Raw genomic sequence first — 14153 nt, forward strand, 5'->3', positions numbered from 1 at the left:
ACAACAACGTAATAATGAACATACAATATATAATTTAGTGATATTGGTTAAGGGATTTATATCAATCAGGAGCAAGAGAGGACTTCCCTGCTTTTGTCTCAAATAATGCTAGTGGATCTTTTGCATCCACTCAAGACAACAGATTGATCTTAGGTTATCCAACAAGACAGAGCCTCTGACAGTACAGGTCTCCCAGAACACTGTATTTGAATTGTCAGTGTACAACTACAGGATACAAGTCTGGCCAGTCTGATATTACCTCAGAAGGCACCTTGTCCATTCCAAGTATTAGTCAAGTAAAGCTTCTCTAACCACCTTCCAATGTATTCATATACTTCCCTAAATAAGGCAATCAATATTATACATTCTGGATGTGGTCTCGCCAATGGTCTGTCTAACTGAAGTACAAGCTCTTAATTTTACATTCAAATCATCTTGTCATAAACTGTTAACATTTGATGATCTTTTGTAATTACTTGCTGTACCTGCACACTAATTCATGCATCCAGACATTCGGGATCCTCTTACCGTTTACTTAATAAGCTTCTTTTTTTATTCTTCCTGGCAAAAAGGACAATTTTGCATGTTCCAACGGCATATTCTATTTGCTAAATCTTTGGCCACTCACTTAACCTAAGAATATCCTTTTATAGCATCCTTATTTCCTCCTCAAAACTTATTTTCCTACCTGTCTTTGTGTGGTCAGCAAATTTAGCAATAACCATCTGTCCAGGGAAAAAAAAGTTTCAATAAAATGAAGATCCTCTGGGAGAAAAGCCTTCTCCTCACTCTTTCTTAAATATACAACTCCTTATTCTTAAAGGCCCTTCATCCAAGTCATTTATAAAAATTGGAGAACATTGAGGCCCCAACATAGATCCTTGTAACGCAGCACTCAGCTAATCTTTCATACCAGATAATGATCCAGTTATGCATACTCTCTGTTAGCTAATTTTCTATTAACTTACCTCCTATTAGCTTTCATCTCCTACAATAACCTTTGAGATAGTATCTTATTAACTACCGTATAGAAATCCAAGTTCAATCTATCGACCAGTTTCCCTTCATGTATAACGTGTTATTTCCTCAAGAAACTCATGGATGGTTATATGGATTGATTGAGAAGCTCAGTTTGTTTTCCTTAAAGAAGAAAAGGTTGAGGGATACTTGACAGAAATATTCAAAATTGTTAGAAAGAAGATGGAGAGAGAAGCTCTCCTCCTTAGCAGAAGGGTTAAAATCCAGAAAACACTGATTTAAGATGCATGACAAAAGAACCAATTTTAACATGCAGAAGAACTTTATTTACACAGGATCTGGATTGTACGACCTGAGTATGTCATGAGGGCATCTGCAATTGGGAATTTAGAAAGGAAACTGTGGGGAAGAAACACCCTAAAAGTAGAAAACAAACACTTTGCATAACTAATGTGGAAAAGGCTGGGCACAGGATGAGCAGATAACAAAGTGTGGAGCTTGATGAACACAGCAGGTCTATCAACATCTCAGGAGCACAAAAGCTGACGTTTCCGGCCTAGACCCTTCATCAGCTCTCTGATGAAGGGTCTAGGCCCGAAATGTCAGCTTTTGTGCTCCTGAGATTCTGCTTGGCCTGCTGTGTTCGTCCAGCTCTACACTTTGTTATCTTGGATTCTACAGCATCTGCAGTTCCCATTATCACTGGATGAGCAGAGTTGCTTTTGGAGAACTATATGAGCTATTATTTAAGAACTTTGCCATTGATCCAGTGCTTGAGTAGTGGATAATAGCATATGTTGAGTGCGGTAATGATTCACACAGGTTAAGATGACTCTCTGTCAAATCCCTATTCTGAGATAAGTGATCCAAACAGATGACAGTGGGGGTCAGAAGGGAGCATAAAAACATGTCCCCCCTCCAGTTGTTAACTAGTAGATTTGCATTGAAAAGTATTTGTATGGCTTACAGATAACATTCAACACCATATGAAGGTATTGTAAATCTCAAGGTTAAGCCACCAGCTCTCTCACACATTTTGAGTTCACATGGGCATGGCCAGCAAATGTACACCTTCATTTATTTCAGAACTTCAAGGATCATGAGGGAGAAAGCAGTAAAATGAGGCATGGTAAATCATCAGAAGCTGTAGTTCAGGAGAAACCACAGTAATATGATTTACCATCTTGCAAATCTGTCAACAGAGGAGCTAATCTGACAGTGTTTATCTATTTGATTCTCAACATGTAGGAATTAAAATCAAATTTCTCTTAATTTGATAACAGTTCTCTCTAGGAGTTCTGTGGTTTTCCAACTCAGCTGCTTTGTGCAACCTCACTTATTTTACCTCACCATTGTTCAGACCCCAGGCTCTGGATTTAATGTTTTTACTTCACACTCATTCTCTTAGCTCCTGATCGAATTCATTTTACTTCAGCTGGGTGCAAACCTTTGGCGATCACACCCCTTGTGAAGTGAGTTAGAATGCTTCACCAGGTGAAATGTGTGAGGAAAAATATGAATTATTGTCAAGTTATTGAATATCACAGGAATGATAATCTCTAGATCTTTCAAGCTGAATGGCAAAGAGCTGGTAGCAAACTGCCACAACATTGTCCAAGATGCTCACCAAGACAGTACCTGCGCTAGAACCATCGAAGTGTATGTGGCAAACCAGAAGATGCAAGTTTTTTTAAGATAAACCAAAAAATTATTTACTTATTTCTCTTTTCCCTTCTGTGAGATTCCAATTGAGTTCTAGTTCTACATTACCAGTGATATTCCTATAGCATTTCATGTTATGACTACTGTATTAGAAAAGAGAATCTAGAGTAATTAGTTACGAACTTTTAAGATCCAATTGTCCCATGAAGGATTCTGCTCTTGATCTCTCCCCTCACCACCAATTATCTCTTCTTGCAAGAGAACGGCTCTATGGTTTGTTAAGACTATAGTGGCTTAATCCTGAGCTGAAGAACATCAAGGTTAGAATGCAATTGTTCTTAAGTAATTACAAACAAATTATTTCTTTTTTTCAACCTGTTAAGGTTGAGGGCATAAGCACCAGGCAATAGAACATTGGTACAAATTTCAATCCAAGGTGAACATCAGACATTCCCTCAAGTTTAGGATAAATGGTCTAAATGGACAATAAATTCCATCCCAAGTGGAAGAAGGCAGAATCTTACAGCCTTTACTAACATAAGTGTGTATTTGGAGGTTGAACAGAAAAATGCATGGGCATAGCACTTGCGTCTCTCTGATTTGGGCATCCCTTGCTGAATTTTACAAGACAGTCTCAAAATCCTCCTAATTAACAGGTTATTAGAGAACAATCTATTTGCATTCAAAACGAGTGGAGAAATCTTTCCTCATGTTCAGCATTTATATTGCACTAAGCAGAGTAATTTGGGGATTTTAAAGAGAAACAGTCACAACCAGCTTGATTGCTACCATTAATGGAAAACTTCTGGGGAAGATGATGATGTGCAGTTTGATTAAACACAATCTACTGCACACAAACAGGTTAATTGGTATAACTAATTTCTTCTAGTCTTTATGCCTCTCTCCTCCTTAGCTTTCACAACTTCTTGAAATATTCCTTCTGTTTCTTTGTCCCTCATGAAAAAACCAAATGTCCTTTTCAAGGTACCTATGATATTCAGCTCAACTACTCTAACCCCATGCAGAAGAAAGAGTCACATTTTTCCCACTCTTTCCATAAAATAGATTCTCTCAAATTCCATATTGGATATATTGATGACTGCCTTATAACCCAGTCAAAAGCTGAAAAATCTTCTTCCTATCTACTCTACCAAACCCCTTCCTAATTATCAAGTACTCTATAGGCAAACCCTAACTGTCTCATTTCTAGAAAAATACAGCCTCAGCCCATTCAGATCTTCCCAATAGGTATGACCTCTCAGTTTTGTTATGATTCATGAATGTCTTCAATGAGTCCCCTTTGTTTCCTGATGTGTCTTGTAATATGGAGACCAGAGCTATATATGGAGTCCAGAGCTTGCATACTGAAATTAACTCAAGCAGCACTCTACAAACGTATAGAATAATTCTCAGAATAACAAGGTCATGTGGCAAACAGAATCAGTTGTGTTTTTCTTAACTGTATATATATGTATTAAAGCCTGCCATGCATATGCTGGGTATAATTTTTACCAACATGTAGAACTCCTAATATGAACTAGATTCTGTGCATATGCATAACAAATCTCATTTGGAGGGCAATGCAAGATTAATTTCCCAAACATAATAACTGGGGCATTAAATATACTTGGGAGGATTTAAAAATATATACTACCTACACCCAGAAGAAAGAAATACTTGGGCTTATAAATTTTATGTTTTTATATCTGAATTCAAACCAGTTTTCAGCATGTGAAACAGCATAATTTTAAAACACATCTCTGCAGACATATGACCATGAAAAAGAACACACCTATGAAACGGAGAAATTCAAACAGCATGCTTTGTTAATAATACAAATGAGGCAAAAGGCAGAGGATGAAAGACAATTGCACAAGACCAACAATTCTAGATGCCTCAGGCCACTCTGCCACATTGGGGCTGATGTGTAATATTTACACAAAATAGGAAAGCAAGGGATCGGCAACATGGACAGAAGCAGGCACAGGACAAAGAGTGACTGATATAAAATGTTTATTCCATACACAACACACATAACAATGAAAAGGTGAAAAAGCGAGTACAAAACCTTGGTTCTGAACAACAAAACACAGATAATGATAGAAGTTGTTTTTATTACAAACAACATTAATAATTGTAGAAGTGGAAAGTATTTTCACCAAATTCCAAGCAATATTAGACATGTAAAGACAATGTGTCTATATTTAATATTATATGCATTTAAAATGACATTCTATTTGTTACAAAATTGCAAACCTCACATTAAGACCAACTGCTAGATACACGCATGCAGAAATTATTTTAACCCAGTATGCCCTTGTCTAGATGGGTGGAATCACAGGAAATATATAACCCAAAATCTAAGTGTATGAATACTGAAATAGCTACATACAAATAGTCAACTCCACATACCCATTTTGTCAACTGATTTCACCAATCACTGTCTGAAGAATTTTGAGAGGACTCTTCAATGGACATACTCTCCGCAGAGTCCCCATCAGGATCAACTGATACTTCAATCACTGTGTCATTTGATGCAACCCCAGTGTCACTGGAGGCAACTCCAGTTTCATTGGATGTCATTACACTATCACTGGACGTAGGCCCAGTGTTATTGAGGGTTGTTACATTGTTACTTGTTACAGTTGTTGTATCACTAGATGCAACTCCAACATTTTCCCCCAGATGCCTTCCAGTCAACATGATGGAGGTCTGAATAGCCACATCTCTGCGTGGCAAGGTGGAAAAATGGTGGAGTCTCACAAGAGTGTGCATTGCACCAATCAGAGACATGACATTCTGGGACAACCGGGCTCCACGGTACTGTGAGGTATTTTGTAATGTGTTTATGTCCCTGTGTATGTGGTTGAACCCACGTTGCACAGTGCTTACAAGTGTATCTAACCTACGACATATGGGGCAAAGCTCCTCACCATGTGCACTTTGAGAATGTGAAGGAATAGAGGAATTGACAGCACCTGTTGTCTCTAGCGGACATGTCCCTCTTTGCTCCGACTTCTCTGAGGATGGCACTTTCATGTAAGCTGCTGTTTTCCATTGCCCACCTGTGCAGTCTTCTTTCTGTTCCCCATATGAAGCCTGTTGTAACTTGTCGGTCACTGCACCTTCCATGCCTACTCTAGGCTCCTGATGCCGGGTTGGCATCTTCTCCTCCATGATCTCAGTGGTTTTTTGTTGCTCTGATGTCAAGGCTTTTGAGGTGCAACAATCACCTGTGAAGATAAAAAGACAGGACCTTGGCTTACTTGGTGATGGACTCTGCATAAGCTGAAGGATTAGATCACAATAATGCTTTGCAAGCCTGTACAAAGGATTTGTACAAATACAGGCTTTGTATTCTTGGCTTTGAATACAAGAAAGCTGGCATTTCATTATACAGCAAGAACATTTAGGAATGCTTTGAAGGGCTTGCATACACAATCATTGCAATGCATGCTTAATTTTAATAGCTGAGGCTGCAATATTTGCCACAAGCAATGACGGGTTTGATAAAACAATGCAACACTCACCAGAATCACTTGAGTCAGAGGACGCATCAGGTCCATGTTTCACAAGGTGGACTATCGGGGCCACTTTTTCTTCCTCCCATGTTAGGACTTTCTGTTTTGCCACATCTCTGTGCTGGACTGTACCTCTCTTTTTGTTAAAAGCGACTTTTTGTCGAGCACCAAGTCTTAAGTCATTGATGTGCTTTTGACAGTCCTCGGCTGTTCGAGCTACTTTGGAAATTTTGTTGACTTTTACAGTAATGACGTCCCAGCCACGTTGGTGACCCTCACTAGTGTGCATTTTGGGATTCGTGGCCAGGAATATTCTTTGTAACCTTGTGAATTGTTTCACAAGCATTTGCATAGCCAACGTGGAGAATTTAACCTTCTGCAGTTTAGCTACTGTGGACACCATTTTCGTCTGCTTTCCGCCTGTGCGGAGTGGAAAGAAAAGTCATTTGCAAAGGTCAAGTGGCTTCCTTGTGGAAGTTAAATTGGTAATTGTCAATTATTTGCAGTTGAATTCTGCACTTGTGACTTATTTTATTTCTGTTGGCAGAAACACTGCTTGTATTTTTCACACCAATCACCCTTGTGGATCATGAATGACATTGCCAATTTAACATTAATTTAATGAGTAGCTTTGAATTCTAAACTGAGGCAACCTGGAACTGTATTAATATCTCCTAAGTAACTATAGCTAATGTCCCCATAAATGGCAGAGAATGAAATGGAGGAAGAAGATGAATTTGATGGGTGGAATGAACTTTTGTTCTGCTTCTACGGTTCCAATTCAGCTTGCATTTAAATCCAGGTTCCAGGAGAAACTTGATAGCTTGATAACCCAATGTATCACCCTGGCCAAATAATTACATTCAATAACAATGTATCACCCTGGACAAATAACTATATTCAATAACAGCTTAGTTTCCATCCAGAAAATATTATATAAGAAAAAAATCACAGATATCAATCAGAATTTGAGCTTAAACAATACTCTTAATTTAGTAACAAGGATTCCCAAGGAGTTTATTATTTAAAAGAAAAATTCACTGGATAAAGTCCAATCTTATGTATATTCTTATTCACTTACACAATGTCTTGTAGCACTGTTATGGAAATCAGAACATAGTAAAAGATGGATAACATATGGATAGCCTTTTTATTCTTCATATATTGAGTATTCAATCCTCACTTCATTTTATTTTGATCTTGTAGGTTGTTTGGATAAAGGGCACATGTAAAAGTCCCTGATATATAAGTTAACAGAGGACTTGCTTTATGAAAATAATTTATCATTATAACACTGTACACCAGAATGTAAATTGAGAACATATGTTTGAATGTGTTTAAGATCACGGCACTGGATCATAATTGCATTCAGTGACATTTTATACAGAAACTGCAATGTTTTAACATACTGGCCTAGATGTTCTGGTCAGGAGTGAAACAAAGACTTCGGCTACTGACTTTAATCAAAGTTGCCAAATAAAGCCTGGAAATCTCTTGGACTTCCCCTTTCCCAATATCAGTTTATATCTGGCACCAAGCCAAGAGGGTCTCCAGACATCCAGCAGCAGTTATGTCATCAAGCAGATATGTAGCCAATCACATCAACATGTTTAACAGTAAATCAGAAAGTTAAATGTGCTTTCACCTTTAGTTTAACTTTTCAGTTAACAAAATAAATTACTTTGCTAGAATGAAGATTAATGCTAAAATAATGATAAATGATTTGAAAATAAATTATTTAATTATTAAATTAAAGTTCGGATTTTTTTGTATCACTACGAAGACTCTCAACTTTCTCCGATTACAAAATTCGCATCTCAAAGCAGTGAGGATGGTTAGTATTAATGATAAAATTTGCGCACAGTTACAAACCCTTATTCTACAAGGTGTAAATATTTCAAGTGTCTTCACAGACAGACTGACAGCGACAGGATGCAAGTTCTCATCAGGCAAAATAGAATACAAAGAAAAGGAGGCGGGTTAGGGAAAACATTGCAGTACTGGAGAAAGAAGATATCTTGGAGGGGTAGGGGGCAGGATCAGTCTGGCTGGAGCTCAGCAATAAAAGGGGTATAATTACATTTCTTTATGTAGTTTACAGACCACCAGGACGCAAAGAAATAAATCTACAAGCAAATTACAGGGAGGTGGAAACGTTACAGTGTAGTTACAATGGGGGGCCTCAATTACCCAAATATCAGCTGTGCCTTGGTAATGCTAAGGGCAGAGAAGGACAGATGTTCAAAAGTCATGTTCACAAAAATGGTCTACAGCAGTGTGTGATCAGTTTGGCAAGAAAGGAAGCACAGTGAAACCTGGTTCTTAAGACTAAGATAGGCCAAATTGACCAAGTGTTAATGAAGGGACATTTAGCGGACAGTAATCTTCATATCATTAGACTATAAGGATGATGGTGGGAAAGTAAAACTGACAAGCTCGAGTAAGAATAACTAACTGGGCAACAGCCAACATAAATGAAGCTAGAAGGGAGCTGGGCCAGAGAGACTGGAACCAAAGATTCACAGGAAAAACTGTAGCTGAAAAATGGGCTAATTCTAAAGAAGAGAGGAGATGAGATAATGGGAACTGCAGATGCTGGAGAATTCCAAGATAATAAAACGTGAGGCTGGATGAACACAGCAGGCCAAGCAGCATCTCAGGAGCACAAAAGCGGACGTTTCGGGCCTAGACCCTTCACCAAAGAAGAACTGGCTTATATACATCCAAGATGTATTCCTTCAAGAAGGAAAAGTGGAACAAACAGGTCCAGAGCTCCCAAAATGAAAATGGAGATAGAAGTTAAGCTAGAGAAGAAAATACGTACTTGTGAGAGGTGTCATGTAGTAAACACAAATAAGATCAATGCCAAGTATAAAATGTTCAGAAGGAAAGTGAAAATGCAAATGAGAGAAGCAAACAGGGTATATTAAAAAACAGTTTCATCATCCAAAATAAAGGTGATTTGAAAAATCTTCTATAGGCACATAAAGAAGTGGTAAAACGAGGAGGAGGGCTTATTAACAGCCAAAACAAGGATTTACATACGGAGGAATCCATCTGTCTATCAGGCGTTACTCAGGTCCTGGTTGTAGAGGAAGAAACTCAGGGACTAGAAGGATTCAAAATTGATAACAAAGACATGTTGAATAAGCTGCCTGTTCTTAGAATTAACAAGACAGTAGGACTAGATGAGATGCATCCAAGGATTTTGCAGGAAGTGACAGTAGAAATTTCAGGTCTTTTGACCGTAATCTTTCAAATCTCCCTGTACACAGATGTAGGGCCAAAGAACTGGAGACTTATTAACATCATGTCCTTGTTCAAAGAAGTTTGTAATGAAATGCATAGTTTAACTCTAGTGTTGGGAAAGTTGCTGGACGTCTGCAGAGAAATTAGAGATAATATGTCATGATTGAAAGAACAGGGGAAAACAGTACAAATTGCAGGGTATTACTGTAAAGGGTATGCAGGAGCAGAAAGACCAATGTGTATGTTATTTGAGGAGGTAGGACAGGGGGAGAAAATTATTGATAAGGCACACAGTGGCTTAGACTGTTATTACAGTGACATCAAATACAAAAGCAGGAAGATTATGCTGAAACTGTTCAAGACACTCAGATGGTATATTCTATCACATTCTGGGCACTGCATTTTATGATGAATGTGAAGACATTGGAATGCAGAAGAGGTGCACAAGAATTATTGCGGAGCTGGGAACCTTCAATTATGTAGATCAGTGAAGTTCATGGGAACATCATCAAACAATATTTGGTACTGACTCACATAATGAGACATGCATATGACAATGGGTTAGGTTTGATGAAGCACAGTGAATTTGCAGAGAGAGCTTTGGGTTAAGTTTAGGACTAGCATTTAAATGAAGTTACGGTTAAGTTTAAAGACTTAATCCGGAAATTCTGGAGTTTAAGACCATGTTGTTAATCAGGGGAATGTGAAAATTAGAGATGTGCAAGTCACCAATTTAAAGGACCAAAATGTTCTTTAAAGGTTGTAAGGCTGCTGCCTAAGGAAAGGGGAGACCCCTAGGTGACTTCGAAAATAGGGTAAAGAATCTTAAGACTGTGACATTGTAGGACCAGAAACCAAACCAAGACAGTAAGCACAGGACTAATGGATCCTACAGGACTTCAGAATGGCAGCCCTCTAACAATGACGTGCAACTCAGTGAACCAGCTGTTTTATCCGCAATCCAAACTTTCAAAATCAGCTTCTGTTTTAAGATCACAAACATCATCAACAAGGCTCTAAGAATGTCAAATCATATTATTACCAAGACTCTCTGATCAACCAGAGAAGATAATCTGATCTGAGTTATAACAAATTTAATGTTGCAATAATCAAAGGTTTCATCAGTTGAAACGCAAGATATTTCTTTAAGCAGACTTAGGCTGTCGTATTGGCACAGTATATATGTTGTTCATCATCATTATTCTCCCTATATAGAGGACGTGTCAATAATGTTCTGATGCTAGCATATCTTTCGAGTCTAGTTACAGAAATAGGTTTTTCATATGTGCAAACTGTTTAATATGGCATCTGCTGAACAGCAGACATTTCTGGAATTTCTTACCTTTTATCGTATCTGACTTTAGTGGAACCATTTCAGAAAATTTGGACATATTGCTTTAAAGCGGTAGTGAAATTATTGCCAAGTTAGCAAAGATATTAACCAATCTAAATAGACAATAAATCAACTGCTCTCGCCAACAAATTAGAAAGAAACTGGTTTGTTGAAGGAGAAAACATCTTCTGTGGGGAAACACTGTTTATTCTCGGATGAATAATCAAGTACAAGGAGATAGCTTGAAGACACATGACAAAGCAATATTGTGTAAAGAGTGGGATTGTCAACCAATGACACCAATAAGTTGAAGCGTGGACACATTTATTATCAATTATGTTATGTTCGTTCCCATAATTTGACTGAGTATTCTACTGTAAATTTGGCAATCAGTTGCCAAGACTTTCACAGCAGGTAAATTGTACAGCATTTTTTTTTCATTCAGGTAAAATGTCATAAGAGAACATGTAGAATTGTAATAAGCTCTTCATTTTGTCACATAGTGCATTCTGAGCACAGTTGTGAAAAGGCATTTCAGGCTGCTTGGTAGAATAGTGTGAATGACAGCAGGTAACACAACATCTTGTATTTATGGAGCACCTTTAAGATAGAAAGTGGCCCAGTTGCTTACTTAAAATATCTTCCTGAGCACTTCTGAGAGACTGAGAATTATTAATGAAAAAAAACTGATAAATCATTTGAACTTTAAGCTGAATTTTCACAAAGTTAGCAAGATTCTAGAGCTACTAAAAATGGCAGACTGGGTCTCCACCTGATGAAGGAGCAGTGCTGTGAAAGCTTGCATTTTCAAAAAATCCTGATGGACCTTAACCTGGTGTCATGTGACTTCTGACTTTGTCCACCCCAGTCCAACACCAGCACCTCTACGTCAAGGCTGGGTCTGACTCTGGGTTTCCCATTCCCATTATCAGTCACCCAGTGTTTGCTGACATGAGGTGAAGGTACAGACCCCTAAATGGAACCTGCATTCCCAACCTGGCCAGAACGATTGCAGAATAGGCATCTCTTAGATTCTTGCAGTTTTCCTGGAGTTCGACCAGCTTCTCTATAAATCATGGTTCATGGATCTCAGAGGTTTAATGAAACAGAGTCTGAGATTGGACACCTTTGAAAGATAAGGCTAAAAGATCTTAGGCATGTTCCCCATGAGCCTCCACGCCAATTCATAGTCCTTCCATACCCATTCACCTGGTATAGATTATAAGCAGAATGAACAAACCGTAGAATAACAATGGAAAGCAAGAACTGTTCAGAAGAAAAACGCTCATTCTTATTATTTTGTGGAAACGGGTGTTTCTACAACCCAACGGAAAATAAACAAACCAATTCAGGTATCAATTAAAAAAAATTAACACACCTCCCACCAATTAATCTTGCATAAATAATCATCAGGACATTGTCAATAAACGTCACTACAAAGAATAGCCGAAAGTAACTATATGAAGATGTCAATGAAACAATGTCAACATTTCTCTTCAGCTGTCTAAATGAGACTCCCACAGAGTTAATCCATTTACAAATCTTAGGGGGACCATGAGGTGTAGGTGAGGAATGTGGGATTGAGGGTTACAGGGTCAGACTATTTTTATTTTGGCAGGGACAAAGTTCTGATGAATCAAAGCAGCACACCTCTACATTCACCCATCCCCTGCCAACCTAGAGCTTCCAGGGTCAGTTGTCATAACTCTATCTGATACGTGAGCAAGGGCTCTATGTTGTCAACTGCTTCAAATTGAAATTGGTCTGCTGAGTAGAAAAATTTGAAGATCCGGTTCTTTGTTTTAAAAATGATTCTTTGAGGTTTCAAAGTGCTTTAGAACAAATAAAGGTCTTCCAAAGTTGTGTCATATTTGTGGGAAACAGGGTCTTTTAACAGCACCTACCAAAGAGTAATGACCAGACTATTAGTATTTTATTTTAAAATTTTAGGATGTTTTACCATATTTACAATGATTTAGTTCACTACTCCATAGAATGAAAAATGTTACGAATATGCATTCAAACTCAAATTATGTTTTGCTGGTGGACAAAGTTCTAGAGCTAGAATTTCATTCAATAACCTATAGTGTACTTGAAAATTGTCACTTGATAGTTAACCAATTGTACCTTCATCAATCTGACGTCAACTCTGCAGCATTTTTTGTTTTTTTTCCCCTTCCTGATATACAGCATTCTCCATAATAAATTAGCAAAGTTGATTTTCTTTGATATTGAAACAAAAATGTTGCAGTCAGCAGGTCTGACAGCATCCATATGGAGACAAAATGAGTCGATGTTTCAGCTTACTGAGATTTTTGTCACACAAGTTACTTTATTTCTGTCTTCTTTTCCATTTTGTTCCCAATCTGTTGGACTGTGATTTAAAGGACATCTTCACATTATTGTTTTTAATAAATTCTTTACCCTTAATCAGTGCATTACATTCCTTTTAAATGTGACTATGATGGTGTCAATGCTTTTGAATATTTTGGAAAATATGTTATACACTTTTTTTTGTACTTTTTCTGATTGTTTACACTGAGATTACAACTCAACAATGTCATTCTCTCATTTAGGCTGGTACATATTGTTGACCTCTGACCTGATCTTTTTAACCTGTCATATTATAGTGAACTCAGAGAAGATTTTTGCATCTTATAATTAGAGTTCTGAAGAAGAATATTGGTACAAACATTCACTTCTGCCCTTTCCACACCTGTGGCCAGACTAGCTGAGTTCCTCGTGCAATTTCTGTTTCTATTTCAGAGCTCTGGCAATTGAAATCTGCACCCACATTTTGCCTTTATTTTCACTGTACTATTTTGTGCCCTGACACCTCTTCAAGGTTCTTCAAAACTTTGACCCTGAGCCCATCTCTATCACTTCCATCTCTGTGTCCCACTAAATCTGAGCTTTTGCACTCAATATATAAAATCACAAAATCCTTTATAGGGTTTGTCTGATATAGGTGAAGTACTTCGTGATACTTTACTATGTGCTATCCTGTCCAGGATTAAGCAGTTATTAACACACTGCTGGTTGAGAGTTTGCAGTGTGCAAATTGGCTGCTCCATTTCCACAAAAAGTTTGAAACAATTAATTTGTTTGTAAAGTATTTCTGCACGCACAATCGTTACGAAATTTTGGGATTTTGTTTGTGTTCATTATGTGCGTCCAAACCTAACAAGTACAGTACTTCTGTACCCACAATGATTTATTTAAAACAGATTTTTGAGGCTCAGCTTTAAAATCAATGGGGATTTTGCATACATTATACAAACAAACAAGATAAATAATCTCCAGCTCAGAAGTTCGGGAGTGGGTCTTGAAGCTTAAGAAAAACACATCCATTACACACAGATTTTTTTTTTGTTTTACTTTGAGTTTTGAACATTGAAAGATATCCTGTG

At 37.7% G+C, this 14153-nt stretch overlaps 1 protein-coding gene across 11 annotated transcripts in view; it reads right to left on the reverse strand.

Moving 5' to 3' along the window:
• Nucleotides 1-14153, reverse strand: part of LOC125453357 (protocadherin-9) — a 701801-nt gene that overhangs the window by 234654 nt on the left and 452994 nt on the right. For 4 of the 11 annotated variants that reach the window (XM_048532814.2, XM_048532813.2, XM_048532812.2 and 1 more), the window contains 2 exons: nucleotides 6171-6581; nucleotides 4690-5873 (listed from right to left, as the gene is read on the reverse strand). The exons of 5 other annotated variants lie outside the window; for them this stretch is intronic. In XM_048532814.2, coding sequence (XP_048388771.1) covers nucleotides 5071-5873; nucleotides 6171-6581 — 1214 coding nt within the window. In that variant the 3' untranslated portion in view covers nucleotides 4690-5070. Of the gene's footprint in view, nucleotides 1-4689; nucleotides 5874-6170; nucleotides 6582-14153 lie in introns of those variants that run through there. 2 more of the 11 variants (XM_059646480.1, XM_048532815.2) reach the window with 1 other exon arrangement.

Source organism: Stegostoma tigrinum, chromosome 6, assembly GCF_030684315.1.
Source record: "Stegostoma tigrinum isolate sSteTig4 chromosome 6, sSteTig4.hap1, whole genome shotgun sequence".
Lineage (NCBI taxonomy): Eukaryota > Metazoa > Chordata > Chondrichthyes > Orectolobiformes > Stegostomatidae > Stegostoma > Stegostoma tigrinum.